At 35.9% G+C, this 15,568-nt stretch overlaps 1 protein-coding gene across 10 annotated transcripts in view; it reads left to right on the top strand.

Annotated features, from left to right (window-relative positions):
• LOC123527417 (uncharacterized) overlaps window positions 1–15,568 on the top strand; it is a 265,494-nt gene that overhangs the window by 177,949 nt on the left and 71,977 nt on the right. For 9 of the 10 annotated variants that reach the window (XR_006681734.2, XM_045306853.2, XM_045306848.2 and 6 more), the window contains one exon: window positions 5,478–5,600. Coding sequence is in view for 8 of the 10 variants with exons in the window: in XM_045306853.2 (XP_045162788.2) it covers window positions 5,478–5,600 (123 nt within the window). In the remaining 2 variants the exon portion in view is untranslated. Of the gene's footprint in view, window positions 1,617–5,477; window positions 5,601–15,568 lie in introns of those variants that run through there. The other variant, XM_053523310.1, reaches the window with a different exon arrangement.

The following is a 15,568-nucleotide window of genomic DNA, read 5'->3' as shown; positions in this document are numbered from 1 at the left end:
AAAACCTCTGTAATTTGTCTTAATTGGGAATAAGGCCATAATAAATTTATTCCTAGATTATCATCCAAATTTTGTTTAAAAAGGGGGTGGGGGGAGAATTTTATTTTTTATTTTTAAAACAACTGTACGCAGGGGTTCCATTTGACCCGGACTTGGGATTTTAACTCTTGAAATAAGCAAAAGTGTACATACAGACTCCTAGGATTTCAGCTGAAGGGTCCTTTTCATCAACATGAGATTTATTATGTCTCCCCCCCCCAACTCTGCGGGAGACATATTGTTTTTTCCCTGTCCGTCCGTACGTCACACTTCATTTCCGAGCAATAACTGGAGAACCATTTGACCTAGAACCTTCAAACTTCATAGGTTGATAGGGCTTATGGAGGAGATGACCCCTATTGTTTTTGGGGTCACTCCATCAAAGGTCAAGGTCACAGGGGCCTGAACATGGAAAACCATTTCCGATCAATAACTCGAGAACGACTTGACCCAGAATGTTGAAACTTCATAGGATGATTGGTCATGCAAAGTAGATGACCCTTATTTGATTTTGGGGTCACTCCATCGAAGGTCAAGGTCACAGGGGCCTGAACATTGAAAACCATTTCCGGTCAGTAACTTGAGAACCACTTGACCCAGAATGTTGAAACTTAATAGAATGATTGGTCATGCAGAGTAGATGACCCCTATCGATTTTGGGGTCACTCTATTAAAGGTCAAGGTCACAGGGGCCTGAACATCGAAAACTGTTTCCGATCAATAACTTGAGAACCTTTCGACCCAGAATGTTGAAACTTCATAGGATGATTGTTCCTGCAGAGTAAATGACCCCTATTTGTTTTTGGGGTCACTCCTTTAAAGGTCAAGGTCACAGGGGCCTGAACGTTGATAACCATTTCCGATCAATAACTTGAGAACCTCTTGACCCAGAATGTTGAAACTTCATAGGATGATTGAACATGCAGAGTAGATTACCCCTATTGATTTTTGGGTCAGTCTATTAAAGGTCAAGGTCACAGGGGCCTGGTCATGTAAAATCATTTCCGGAAAATAACTTGAGAACCACTTGACCTAGAATGTTGAAACTTAATAGGATGATTGGACATGCAGAGTAGACGACCCCTATTTATTTTGGGGTCACTTGATCAAAGGTCAGGGTCACAGGAGCCTGAACAGTGACTTGAGAACCACTAGGCCAAGAGTGTTGAAACTTAGTGGGATGACTAGACATGCCAAGTAGATGATCCCTATTGCAGCCAACCATCAGTGTCTCTTTGACTTTCGCTCCTGACCCCTTTTGACTTCTTGCCTATAGCACTTTGCATTGGGGGAGACATGCGCTTTTTTACAAAAGCAATTTCTAGTTTCAGTTTAAACTCACAAAATCAAGCCTTATATATCCAAAATGACAGCTATTTATACATAAATCGAACCCCTGAGTACAAGTCAAGACAAACAGCAAAAACAGAATAAATTAAAAACAAACTTGCATAGACTTTCTTTTTTACTCTCATATTACATTTATCAACAACTCAACATTTTATTTAGGAGCTGGATCGACCTGCGTTTTTGATGAACCAACTTTGTTTTCTCGAAAATAAAACTAGTAAAATATTGTTAAATTCACAAAGTGACAATGTGAGCTTTTGTGATCGCGCAGCGTCCGTCCGTGCGTGCGTAAACTTTTGCTTGTGACCACTCTAGAGGTCACATTTTTCATTGGATCTTTATGAAAGTTGGTCAGAATGTTTATCTTGATGATATCTAGGTCAAGTTCGAAACCGGGTCAACTGCGGTCAAAAACTAGGTCAGTAGATCTAAAAATAGGAAAACCTTGTGACCTCTCTAGAGGCCATACTTGTGAATGGATCTTCATGAAAATTGGTCAGAACGTTCACCTTGGTGATATCTAGGTCAAGTTAGAAACTGGGTCACATGCCATCAATAACTAGGTCATTAGGTCAGATAACATAAAAACCTTGTGACCTCTCTAGAGGCCATATTTTTTATGGGATCTGTATGAAAATTGGTTAGAATTTTTATCTTGGTGATATCTAGGTCAAGTTTGAAACTGGATCAACTGCGGTCAAAAACTAGGTCAGTAGGTCTAAAAATAGAAAAACCTTGTGACCTCTCTAGAGGCCATACTTTTCAATGGATCTTCATGAAAGTAAGTCAGAATGGTTCTCACCTCCTTTAGACTAGTATGTAAGTTTTCCTTTTTCAGACTAAAAGTAAGGCAAAATCTTTTGGGTCCTTGACGACAATCACAGACTTTCCGCTACAAACTTTATTCAGTAGTAAAAATCAACAATATCTAAACTGAAGAATTACGGGATTAGCAATTCTTTAGCAGAAATAATTAATTTGTCTAAAAATATAAATTATCATACCACTGCCTTGCAAGTTATTCTCACAAAAATCACGGCCTGTAAACACTAGCTCCACCTCTTTTTGGAGGTTAATTGAAAAAAGAGTTAATGATACCTCCATGGCAGGGTTATAATTACCGGAACTATAGGAGTTCTAAATGTAACCAAAGAAATAGGGTCATTCATTATTATGGCTTCATGCTACATATGCTATCAAACATGCTCAACAAAATCAAACCTAAAGAGACATATGAAAAAGACACATAGACAAGATTCTCCAGTGTAACATACTGTGCTGGCGAGCTGATGTAAACCTTCATGGAACAAGGAACCCAATGGTATATCCACAGCGTGGAATGCTTTTTAGCTCACCTGAGCACAAAGTGCTCAAGGTGAGCTTTTGTGACTGCCCTGTGTCCGTCGTCCGTCATCAGTCGTCCGTCCGTCGTCAACAATTTGACTGTTAACACTCTAGAGGGCACAATTTTGACACAATCTTAATGAAACTTGGTCAGAATGTTACCCTCAATAAAATCTTGGACGAGTTCGATATTGGGTCATCTGAGGTCAAAAACTAGGTGACAAGGTCAAATCAAAGGAACAGCTTGTTAACACTCTAGAGGTCACAATTTTGGCCCAATCTTAATGAAACTTGGCCAGAGTGTTGCCCTCAATAAAATCTTGGATGAGTTCGATATTGGGTCATCTGGGATCAAAAAACTAGGTCACCAGGTCAAATCAAAGGAAAAGCTTGTTAACACTCTAGAGGTCACAATTTTGGCCCAATCTTGTTGAAACTTGGTCAGAATTTTACCCTGGATAAAATCTTGGATGAGTTTGATATTGGGTCATGTGGGGTCAAAAACTAGGTCACCAGGTCAAATCAAAGGAAAAGCTTGTTAACACTGTAGAGGCCACATTTAAGACTTTATCTTCATGAAACTTGGTCAGAATGTTAATCATGATGATCTCAAAGTCCAGTTTGAATCTGGGTCATGTAGGATAAAAAACTAGGTCACCAGGTCAAATCAAAGGAAAATCTAGTTAACACTCTAGAGGCCACATTTATGACCATATCTTAATGAAACTTGGTCAGAATGTTAATCTTGATGATCTATAGTTCAAGTTCAGATCTGGGTCAGGTGGAATCAAAAACTAGGTCACCAGGTCAAATCAAAGGAAAAGCTTGTTAACACTCTAAGAGGCCACATTTATGACTGTATCTTCATGAAACTTAGTCAGAATTGTAATCTTGATGATCTTTAGGTCAATTTCAAATCTGGGTCATGTGGGGTCAAAAACTAGGTCACCTGGTCAAATCAAAAAAAAAGTTAGTTAATACTTTAGAGGCCACATTTACGACCATATCTTAATGAAACTATCTTGATGATCTTTAGGTCAATAGGTCAGGTGAGCGATACAGGGCCTTCATGGCCCTCTTGTTTATAACAGCCAGTATAATTGTATACCATAAGAATCAGTACTGATTTCAAGTTCTTAGATAGATTGGAGCCATCCTGTTTGTTCATCTATTCAATTTCCATATACTTCAATTTAGTAGCAACATATGGTGACATGACTCTTACCAGAGTGGGACATTAAACATCTTTTTGATCGTGTTGTTCTTTGTGTTGCCACTACTTAGTTATCACTGTTTTGATAGATAAATACAATGAATAAAGGTATGTTTCCCTTGTAAATTGATGAAAACAAACACAGAAGAAAACTCCGAAGCTCCTATGTTACTGTATTTTGCAGTCGCTGAACCTGTGTCTCCTGCGTTACTGACCAGGACGGTCATTAATCGCCTTATATTGGGGTCTTTCAAGAAATTTAATTCATCATTTATGATAAAGCATGTTTAAGGAAGGGTGTCAGTGATATCGTGGAAGTGGTCATTTAGTGTTTTTGCCAAAGAACATACTGAAATAATGTTTTTTCTGAGTCATGGCATTGTTTACCTGCTATTTTCGCATGGCTTTCCAAAGTAATTGAGAAAAGTGCTTAGATTTGCTGGAAAATGAATAGCAACAAGTATTTCATAATCCTCTGAGCACATCTTGCACTGTATGCTGTCCTTGACAATGATTTTCAAATAACAGAAAAATATAATTTTCTTACCCAAAATCAGCAAAACCGTTCCATATGAGCCGAGATCATGCGTTACAGATCTGGGTTTTAGCTCGACTTTTCGAAGGAAAAGTAGAGCTATTGTCTGAGTCAGCGTTGCCATTGGTTAAAGTTTTTTATCAAGTCAAATATCTCTGTTACTATTAAAGCTATTGACTTGAAACTTAAAATAGTTATTTACTATCAAAGTCTACACCAGGAGAAACAATCCCCATAACTCTGAATTGAATTTTAGTGGAGTTATGCCTCTTTTTGACTTAGAATTTTTGGTTAAAGTTTTTGATAAAGTCAGATATCTCTGGTACTATCAAAGCTATTGACCTGAAACTTAAAATAGTTATTTACTGTCAAAGTCTACACCAGGAGAAACAATCCCCATAACTCTGAATTGAATTTCGTTGGAGTTTTGCCCCTTTTTGACTTATAATTTTTGGTTAAAGTTCTTGATAAAATCAAATATTTCTGGTACTATCAAAGCTATTGACTTGAAACTTAAAATAGTTATTAACTATCAAAGTCTACACCAGGAGAAGCAATCCCTATAACTCTGATTTGAATTTGACAGAGTTATGCCCCTTTTTAACTTAGACTTTTTGGTTAAAGTTTTTGATAAAGTCAAACATCTCTGGTACTATCAAAGCTATTTACTTGAAACTTAAAATAGTTATTTACTATCAAAGTCTACACCAGGAGAAACATACCCCATAACTCTGATTTGAATTTTGACAAGAGTTATGTCCCTGTTTAACTTAGATTTTATGGTTAAAGTTTTATAAAGTTTTTACTGGCAAAGCTCTAATTCAGAGTCAAGCACTGAGAAAAGTCGAGCGCGCTGTCTTACGGACAACTCTTGTTCAAGGTAACGATTAGATGCAGTGATAATATTCTACATACATTGATCTTGATCAGTACCTGTTTACTTCTATGTGAGGACAATGTTCAGAATCTAGTTTATATTAAATGTGTTTATTTCAGTATTTGGGAAGCCGCGTGTTTGCAAGTTTGATGGATGCTATTACTGTTATGAATGCCATGAGAATGATGAGTACTACATTCCTGCACGCATTGTACATAACTGGGACTTCAGAAAGCATAAAGGTTTGTCTCTTTCTTTGAAAATAACTTAGAAAACGGGACACTGAAAACCGGAATCATTGGAAAATCAGACAATTTTCAAAGCTCAAGTTTTTCTATTATACATTCAACTAAAAAAGCACAGTGAATACTAGAAACACTGAATTCTGTAAACCAGATGATTTTCCATGGTGTCTTTGATTGGATCTGTTGTTGTACAGGACTGGTGCTTTTTCACAAAAGGACATTTGTTTGGCTTATGTAAAACATGCCTGGTAAACAACGGAGCTAAGTATTACCTCTTTCAAAGGTATATGGTAAACCGCCCTGTGGCACCTTCCGAGCTAGTACATGTCATGATAAAAGAATGTCAACAAAGGTGAGTGTCATCATATTTTTTGTATTTTTACAAGCATGGTATCAAATAAAAAAAATCAGGGAATGGTAGGATTTAACTTTACAGAGAACTCGAAGTTCGCTAATTTGTGTACAGAAAATGGTTTGGGAGTAGAAATATTCACTTTTTATTGAAAGAGGTAGCTCTGTTGTTTACCAGGTGTGTAAAAGTTAAATGTACTAAATAATTATAGACTGATCTTCACAAATGTATGTTCCCAGATTCATTCAAGCTAGTGTATTCAGTTTCCATGATTAAGAGAAACATTTTTTTCATCTTAAAGTCTCATTTAAAGTGATTTTTTTAGCTCCACTAATCGGAGAATAGGGGGGCTATTCTACTTGCCCCGGCGTGGGCGTGGGCGTGAGCTTTCTTGGTTAAAGTTTTTCGGCAACCTTTGTTTTTCTGTCATATCTTTGTTGCTATTGCTTATATCTTACTGTAAGTTTACATAAACATTGTCCAGCATACAAACAAAGTATGTGCAGGGGCTGGGCCCATTACACCTGAGGTCAAGGTCATCAAGGTGTTATACTTAGGTTATTTATAAGGTTAAAGTTTTTTGGCAACCTTTGTTTTTCTGTCATATCTTTGTTACTATTGCTTACATCTTACTGTAAGTTCACATAAACATTGTCCAGCATACAAACAAAGTATGTGTAGGGGCTGGGCCCATTATACCCAAAGTCAAGGTCACAAAGTTGTTATACAAGATGTACTTGGAATTATTTTCATGTTAATTTTTTTTGAAAGCTTTGTTTATAGACATATCTTTGGTTCTTTAAAAGATAATGACTTGAAATTAAAAATATTTCTTTATAATGTGTGTTACAATCCCCATAACTCTAACTGTATTTTTGACAGAATTATGCCCCTTTCATACTTAAATTTTTTTGGCATTCTTCGCTTTCTTGATGTTACTTTAGTACAAAATAAGATAAAGACTTGAAACTTGAAATGAATCTTTATCATCATCATCTGCATGAGTGGTAACAATCCCCACTCTGATTTGTGTATTTGACCAAATTATGCCCCTTTCATACTTAATTTTTTTGACAATCTTCATTTTGTGGACATAACTTTGATACTACCGTAAAAACTCGAATATATTACAATTTTACGATTTTTTTCATTTTCTCAAAGGGGTGAGTAATATACACCAAGGTAGAGCTTCAAACATTTTTCCCAGCTTGAAAACCCGAAAATATCGGCGAAAATCGGACAATTTTGTGAACTGTCATGTGTTTACATTTTGGGCCGTGCTTTTTTAACCTCCTCTTGCGTGTTTTATTGGGTGGGTCCAAAAACACGTACGGAACGGAACCTCTGATGATATATGGTAAAGTTGGTTTGGTTTTGTTTGTGAGTTTAAATTTTTGTATTTTGTAAATTTAATTAATAAGTATCGTACATATCCAGAGCACCGGATATTGTGTCAGTTTAATAAATAGGCAAAATACAAAATTTCGCGTTCCGGGTTGTAGCTGTTTGATCATTAAAATCATTATCTTTCAAGGATGCTCAAATAAATTGCAATTAAAACAGACTGTTTGTAATTTCTTTATTTCCAGCAAATTATTACTGATCAATACAGCCGCTCGTATATTGTTAAACAAACATGCTTAATTAACCGCGATTTTCTCGTTTGATGTGCCCATAATTATGAGATGTTTGTTCGCACGTCTGTTAAAGTGTACTAAGGTGTTGACAGCTTGAGAAAGTTAGCAAATACTTTAGAAAGAATTTGTCTCTCAGATATTGTCACTGTTGTCTGTAACCGATTATGCAGCAATTGCGATTTTCACGAGAAATCGTTTTTACACATGCCGCTAATGGCCGATTTCGAGTTTGTAAACAACGTTTTCTAACTGATTTTCCTGTGCGTAATATATTCCAATGTAAGCATTTTTCCCAAAATTTTGATACAAGATCGGTGGTGCCTAATATACAATGTCATGCTAGCATAATATATTCAGGCTTTTACGGTATATAAGGTTATGACTTGAAACTCAAAATATATTTTTACCATCATCATCAGCATGTGTGGTAACAATCCCAATAACTCTAGTTTGTGTTCTTAACAGAATTATGCCCCTTGGTGTATCTTCCTTTTAAAGTAGAGGTCTCTTATTGAGACATATCGTCGCTGCTCTACGAAAACAGCGTAAGTCAATTTTGGCCACTTTTCAGGAGACGAAAAAAACGTGATATTGTTTTATAAAATATCAGCTTATTATGCGTTATGTGTACATAGTATTTGATTTCAGTGCATCTTCTACTTGTGATACTGGAATTTTCAGTCACTTAAGTAGTTAAGCCAAACGGACACTTACGCGATTTTTCTCATTAAATTTGAATCAATTTTGACTCACGCCGTTTTGGAAACACACACTTGCGCGATTTGCTCATTCATCTTGACAAAAGTTTGACTTACGAGTTTTTCATATTCTGTAATATTGATAAACATCCGTCTATTTAATGTCACAGAAAGGGCAAATATTTATCTTGAATGATTGTTTAGTTGTACAGATATCAGTACTTATATCTAGGATCAATTTTTTTACAAATGAGTGCTCTACGATTGTTATTATGTATGTAAGTTTGATTAATAAATCAGATGCCATTCGTGTAGAACTTTTACAATTAAAATGTGTTTGTGTTCCGCATAACTAAAGTCAGCATCATTGTCTAGAACATATTAAAGATTTAGAGGGGCTCACTCAAGTCGGCTATGAAAAACACAGTCAGATTTCAGATTTTCGGTTACGTTTCTATTAACTTTTCTGGACTTTGCACTTTGCATTCATTAGATCTTATAATTAGTTTTAACTGGTTTCTCTTTCAAAAACTGTAGATGTCCAATGTTCAGACTGTTTTTATTAGCTCACCTGTCACAAAGTGACAAGGTGAGCTTTTGTGATCGTGCGGTGTCCGTCGTCCGTCCGTGCGTCCGTAAACTTTTGCTTGTGACCACTCTAGAGGTCACATTTTTCATGGGATCTTTATGAAAGTTGGTCAGAATGTTCATCTTGATGATATCTAGGTCAAGTTCGAAACTGGGTCACGTGCCATCAAAAACTAGGTCAGTAGGTCTAAAAATAGAAAAACCTTGTGACCTCTCTAGAGGCCATATATTTCATAAGATCTTCATGAAAATTGGTCAGAATGTTCACCTTGATGATATCTAGGTCAAGTTCGAAACTGGGTCACGTGGGTTCAAAAACTAGGTCAGTAGGTCTAAAAATAGAAAAACCTTGTGACCTCTCTAGACGCCATATTTTTCATGAGATCTTCATAAATATTGGTCAGAATGTTTACCTTGATGATATCTAAGACAAGTTCGAAACTGGGTCACGTAGGGTCAAAAACTAGGTCATTAGGTCTAAAAATAGAAAAACCTTGTGACCTCTCTAGAGGCCATATTTTTCAATGGATCTTCATGAAAATTGGTCAGAATGTTCACCTTGATGATATCTAGGTCAAGTTCAAAACTGGGTCACGTGGGGTTAAAAACTAGGTCAGTAGATCTAAAAATAGAAAAACCTTGTGACCTCTCTAGAGGCCATATTTTTCATGAGATCTTCATGAATATTGGTCAGAATGTTCACCTTGATGATATCTAGGTCAAGTTCGAAACTGGGTCATGTGGGGTCAAAAACTAGGTCATTAGATCTAAAAATAGAAAAACCTTGTGACCTCTCTAGAGGCCATATTTCTCAATGGATCTTCATGAAAATTGGTCAGAATGTTCACCTTGATGATATCTAGGTCAAGTTCGAAACTGGGTCACGTGCGGTCAAAAACTAGGTTAGTAGGTCTAAAAATAGGAAAACCTTGTAACCTCTCTAGAGGCGATATTTTTCAATGGATCTTCATGAAAATTGGTCAGAGTGTTTACCTTGAAGATATCTAGGTCAAGTTGGAAACTGGGTCACGTGGGGTTAAAAAATAGGTCAGTAGATCTAAAAATAGAAAAACCTTGTGACCTCTCTAGAGGCCATATTTTTCATGAGATCTTCATGATTATTAGTCAGAATGTTCGCCTTGATGATATCTAAGTCAAGTTCGAAACTGGGACACGTGGGGTTAAAAACTAGGTCAGTAGGTCTCAAAATAGAAAAAACCTTGTGACCTCTCTAGAGGCCATATTTCTCAACGGATCTTCATGAAAATTGGTGAGAATGTTCAGCTTGATGATATCTAGGTCAGGTTTGTAACTAGGTCATGTGCGGTCAAAAACTAGGTCAGTAGGTCGAAAAATAGAAAAACCTTGTGACCTCTCTAGAGGCCATATTTTTCACGAGATCTTCATGAAAATTGGTGAGAATGTTCACCTTGATGATATCTAGGTCAAGTTTAAAAGTGGGTCACGTGCCTTCAAAAACTAGGCCATTAGGTCAAATAATAGAAAAACCTTGTGACCTCTCTAAAGGCCATATTTTTCAATGGATCTTCATGAAAATTGGTCAGAATTTTTTATCTTGATGATATCTAGGTCACATGTGCTCAAAAACTAGGTCACTATGTCAAATAATAGAAATAATGACGTCATACTCAGTTCAACACTGGGTCATGTGGGGATAGGTGAGCGATTCAGGACCATCATGGTCCTCTTGTATTGAAAACACATGCTACAATGTCATTGAATTTGTTCTATGTTTTGCTGATTTGAAACTAATCAATTTCAGCGCATTTAACCTAAATAGACACGAATGTGTACGACATTGTAACACGTATTTTAGATACAAAAGAAAACTAGAAAACCTGTCGATTGAAATGAACTTTAATCAAAATGAACTGCAAACATGTTATCTATAATTCTGACTGTGAATCGCAAATACAATAACATTCCATTGTATTGCAGCGAAACGAAAATAATTATAAATGGTACTGTTAATGATATGATTTAACATTAATGCCTACTTTTGGGCCTTTAAAAGTACAAGACTGAACTTTTTCTGTAAATGAAACAAAAGAAAATAAATAAATCATCAGATTATTCAAACTGGCGTAACAGACCCTCTGTTTTATCAAAATTAGAGCGGCTATTTATATTTACGTTGTTACATTGTTATACTATTAGGTTTCATAGTTATATATCTATACAATAGTTTGTATTGTTAGCGCCAGTTCAAGTTACATTCAATGCAAGCCGCCTATGTTTTTTGCAAGAAATTTTACCACTGATACTAGTATTAATATTGACATCTTCAAGAATTTAAAACTAGAATTATAAGATCTGGAAAGTGCGGAACATTATACAACTGTGGTTCATGACATATCTGTTGCGTACCAAGTCACGCTATTACATAATGAAACTGAGTATTGGAAACGAAATGTTTTAAACTTAAATTCAATGTAACTTATAAGATATTGAAAATGCATGTGAAAACTCAAATCACATTTAACATAAATGAACTAAACACTCTACGAAAGAAGCATCAGTGGAATAGTTCGAGTATCCATAAACTGTCTATGAGCTTAACGTTAGCTAGAAAAGTAATTAGCATTAACTAGGTAAACTAGTTTCAAAATCAACATGATGCATTAAGGTCAGTTACGCTTATTAAAACTCGTTACATCATTCTCGTCCTTGCACAAGGTGCATTATGAATGTTTAAGTGTGTCATAGAATAGATGATAGTCTTTGGGGATGACAGCCTTCAACTGCTGTAAGTGCTCATATTTAGATTTTTTTATTTGTAGCGGTCCTGTGTACAATGGTGGTATCACTTCGCGCCCAGTTGGCACCGTTGCATTTCTACGTTTAGGTAGATCTATGTAGTCGTCGGCATAAGAAACCTTGTACTGTATAATCTCGTCGGGCTTGTACTTGAGACTACGAATGTCGGTAACCACCGGGTCACCAACCTTTATACCTGGGCGTATCGTGTCATAGAATTTTAAGCAAGTGTAGTCCTTGAAAAACGTGTGGTCCACGTACTCGACTACATAAGGGTGTGCTTCCCGGACACTTTTCATGACTTCAACATAGTTTGTAGGAGCATAGATAGGTCTTGTTTTGAGACGATGTTCTATTGTGCTGTGAGTGGAGTCCACCTCCATTTGCGTATGCCCTTTCTCCAAAAAGTTTTGTGATATCACAATATTACAATGCACGGCTAGTCTAAGTAATGTATTTGCTAAAGTAACGTTACGTTTCTGATAACCGCATCCGTCGCTAAACAGAATGATTTCCTCAACACCTGGCTTGATTAATGTTCTTGTTAGATGATCGTTAATACAACTAGCAAACAAATTTGCCGTCAGTCCTCCTTCACCCTCATGCCAGAAATAGCATTTGACACTTTTGGTCCCTAAATCGTACAACGTAAAATTATGGGAGGCTAATTTCGTTTTGTAATAAACTGCACTCGCTTCGATTCTTGGTGAAAGTAAAACAGCTTGAACATCCATTGTAATGACTTTAACTTTATCCGAAGCTCTCTGTTTTTCATTTTCTTTATGAGTCCGGGCATCATTTTTGCGTTTTATATGAATATTGTAATTTTCATCACTTATATGTCCATGACTGTGTCCAACACAGACATCACATTGATCTTTTTTAGGTTTGAATAAAGAAAAGTTCTTTTGGTCAAATATTCTGTTTAAACTCATTCTTCCGACAGATTTATATCCGTTGTCGCGACAATATTTTTCATAAACACGCATCAAATCTGCGAATGAGACAAACACTGGTTCAAGATATATTTTAGAGGTGGTGGCCCTGCAATAGTGCGATGGCATTTTTGGTAAAGAATCCAAGAAAGCCTCGGCATTCTTCCATTCTGTGCTCACTTTTGTAAGAGGTGGAGCACGTTTACTTGCAGCTTTTGGTCGAGGTAATCCATTAGAATCAGTTTTATTATCCAACCAGTCATATACCATATGTTCACTGATTCCAAGAGTCGATAAGAAGAATTCTTTGCATACCCGAACTTTTCTATCTCCAATTCGAAAGTGATAGATATATATGTATTTTCTTCTCCCTTTCGTTGTCTTCTTCTCGAAACTACTTGTACCAGGCTCAATAATTTCCTCTTCGTTTGGGTTTCCTCTTGTACTATAAGTACTTGTATCAGGCTCAATGTCTTTCTCTCCATTTACATCAGAATCAATACTTACTTCTTTGTTTTTTCTTTTCCTAGCTTTGCCACTGCTAGGTTTAACTTCAATCCTACACACTAAACTAGCGACAAATATTCTCTTATGACTCCAGTCCATATTATACCAAAATGAGTCAAACATTTCTTTTCTTAATGTGTCACTTATTTCAAAACAGCCTCTTACCCTCTCGCACCTTTTCCCACAACTTCGTTCTCCTTGTATTCTCGCCTTCTTGTCTACAGAGTATGACTTTTTACCGTCAGTTTCTTTAAGGCCTTTGTATGCCTTACCTTCCATTCTGACAATTTTATTTATGTTTTTCTTCCAATTGCTAGGACTTCCCATTCCTTTCTTTGATTTCGGATGCTTCCGTTTTCCATCAGATGGACCAGCCTCTTCAGTTGTTATTTCTACTTCACGCGCAATATTTAGTGTTTCGGTATTGATCACACTTTCTTTTTCATTTTCTTGTTCAGTTGCTATCATTCTCACTGCACGTGACGTTTCATTATCAATTAGTTGATCTTCACCTTGATCTATCATTCGATAAGCAACGAATGTTTCACTCTCATCTGCTAAATCTTCTGTCTTTCTAAAATCATTGTTTTGAAATTCTTGGCTTTCACCGTTGCTCTCATTAGATTGGTTTTGGCAATTCTGTGTTTGAATTCGCTTGAAACTTTTATTAGGCTTGTTTGAAATACTAAAATCAGAATCGTAATCAGATGATTCTGTACATTTATTTCGTTTTCTGTATGTCTCTTCTTTCCAATCTGGATCTTTAATTGAATCGTCTGAGTCAAAACCGTTGCTGCTTATTTCGCTTTCACTCATATAATTGTTATCAGTTTCATTGTCGTGGAGTAACCTATCATCAGGCTCTTTTTCATGATTAGAATCCTTATTCTCATCATGTTCATTACAGCTTGATACACTTTTTATATTAGTTATTGACGTCCCTTGAATTGTGTACTTTTCCAAACTGGATACCTTTCTTTGCTCGAGGGTGACATTTGTACTATTTTTGTCGATTTCATTTAAATTCTGTACTGTTGTCGGTAGCACACTGCCTCCGAATTCCTCATCAGAAAATTCTACGTCGGTATTGTTGTTCTGATCTACAGTGACAATCTTTTCCATTACACGGTTTCTCGCTAACGCTAACTGCACTAACTGTTTTCCCCTGGAGCTCATTTTCAGTTGTTCTGTGTTACAGTTACAAGACGTTTAATTGAACAGTCCCTATGCATATAAGTCAGTTCTTTAATTTCATCTTCTATTTCGCTGACTTTAAAAGTTACTTGTAAATAGATCATACATGGCTTTATAATTGTGTCACACTGTTTTACAGTCACTTCTATACCCGACAAGTCCAACACATTCAGTTCCAAATCCGAACATATATTTACCACAGTTGCTGGTTCAACATTTGTGGAAGATAAATATAATTGATTTAAGCTTTTGCATTTGGATATAACATGAAAATCAGCATCGACCAAATTTTTACATTGCGAAATGTTTAAAATATGAAGGTTTGGCAAAAACTGCACGAAACACAGTGTTGAAATGTTACTTTCTGTAATGTCCAGCCAGTATAACTTTTTGGCATTTTGTAAATAAGTAACAAATAGGAGGTCAGTTTCAAACGTTGCACATGATACTTGAACACACCGTGTTATGAGTTGTTCAAATCCCGAAGAATGTTTTAAAACTCGTTTGAGAACGTCAAAATTTGCTACAAATTCAATTTCAAAACCTATGTCCCTCCATAACACACTATTTTGTTCCTATATTTCATTGAATAGTTTACACGTTCTATTCACAGACTTAAGAAGATGAGTGGTTGGTATGTCTAAAAGTATTTTGACAATAATTTCAGTAGGCAACGAAAGCAAATTGTGCTCCATTCCATCTGTCAAATGGCATTTCTTGTATCTGTAAGAGACAGAAAAGTCTTAGAAACTTATTATCATGCATCTAAAATTATTCTGATAATCAATGCAATAGGAAAGCAGCATTTTATCAGGCCTATCGGCACTATGATTCTTCTGACTGTGTGGCAAAATTGTACAACAAATTAGGCTTGACATTTCAAAAAATATCCTGTCCTTGCATTAAATCATGATTACTTAACAAATTATGATATTTGAAAACCGCGTATATTTTGACATGAGCAACACCAAATTCAGTTAATGAAAATCGCGTATAAATATATTCAAATTTTAAAGCTTCAAATCCCTGTTCATTCAACATAAACCGTATTAGATTCAACAGTTTATCGATTTTACAATGACTCTTTATTAAAATAAGCACGTTATATCATTTTCCCGAGGAAAAATGCGAATAAAAACATAACAAACATTGTTTCTTTCGAAAACTATGTTGTTTTAGGAAGTTATGCATGTAAATACATCAATTAACATTAATACATAAACATTTATATTAAATTAGTTGTATAAACTAAAGAAATAACTTACATCTTTCATTA

The sequence above is a fragment of the Mercenaria mercenaria genome, chromosome 14 (genome assembly GCF_021730395.1).
Source record: "Mercenaria mercenaria strain notata chromosome 14, MADL_Memer_1, whole genome shotgun sequence".
NCBI lineage: Eukaryota > Metazoa > Mollusca > Bivalvia > Venerida > Veneridae > Mercenaria > Mercenaria mercenaria.
The sequence above is the reverse complement of the archived record's forward strand: the minus strand, read 5'-3'. Positions and strand labels throughout refer to the sequence as shown.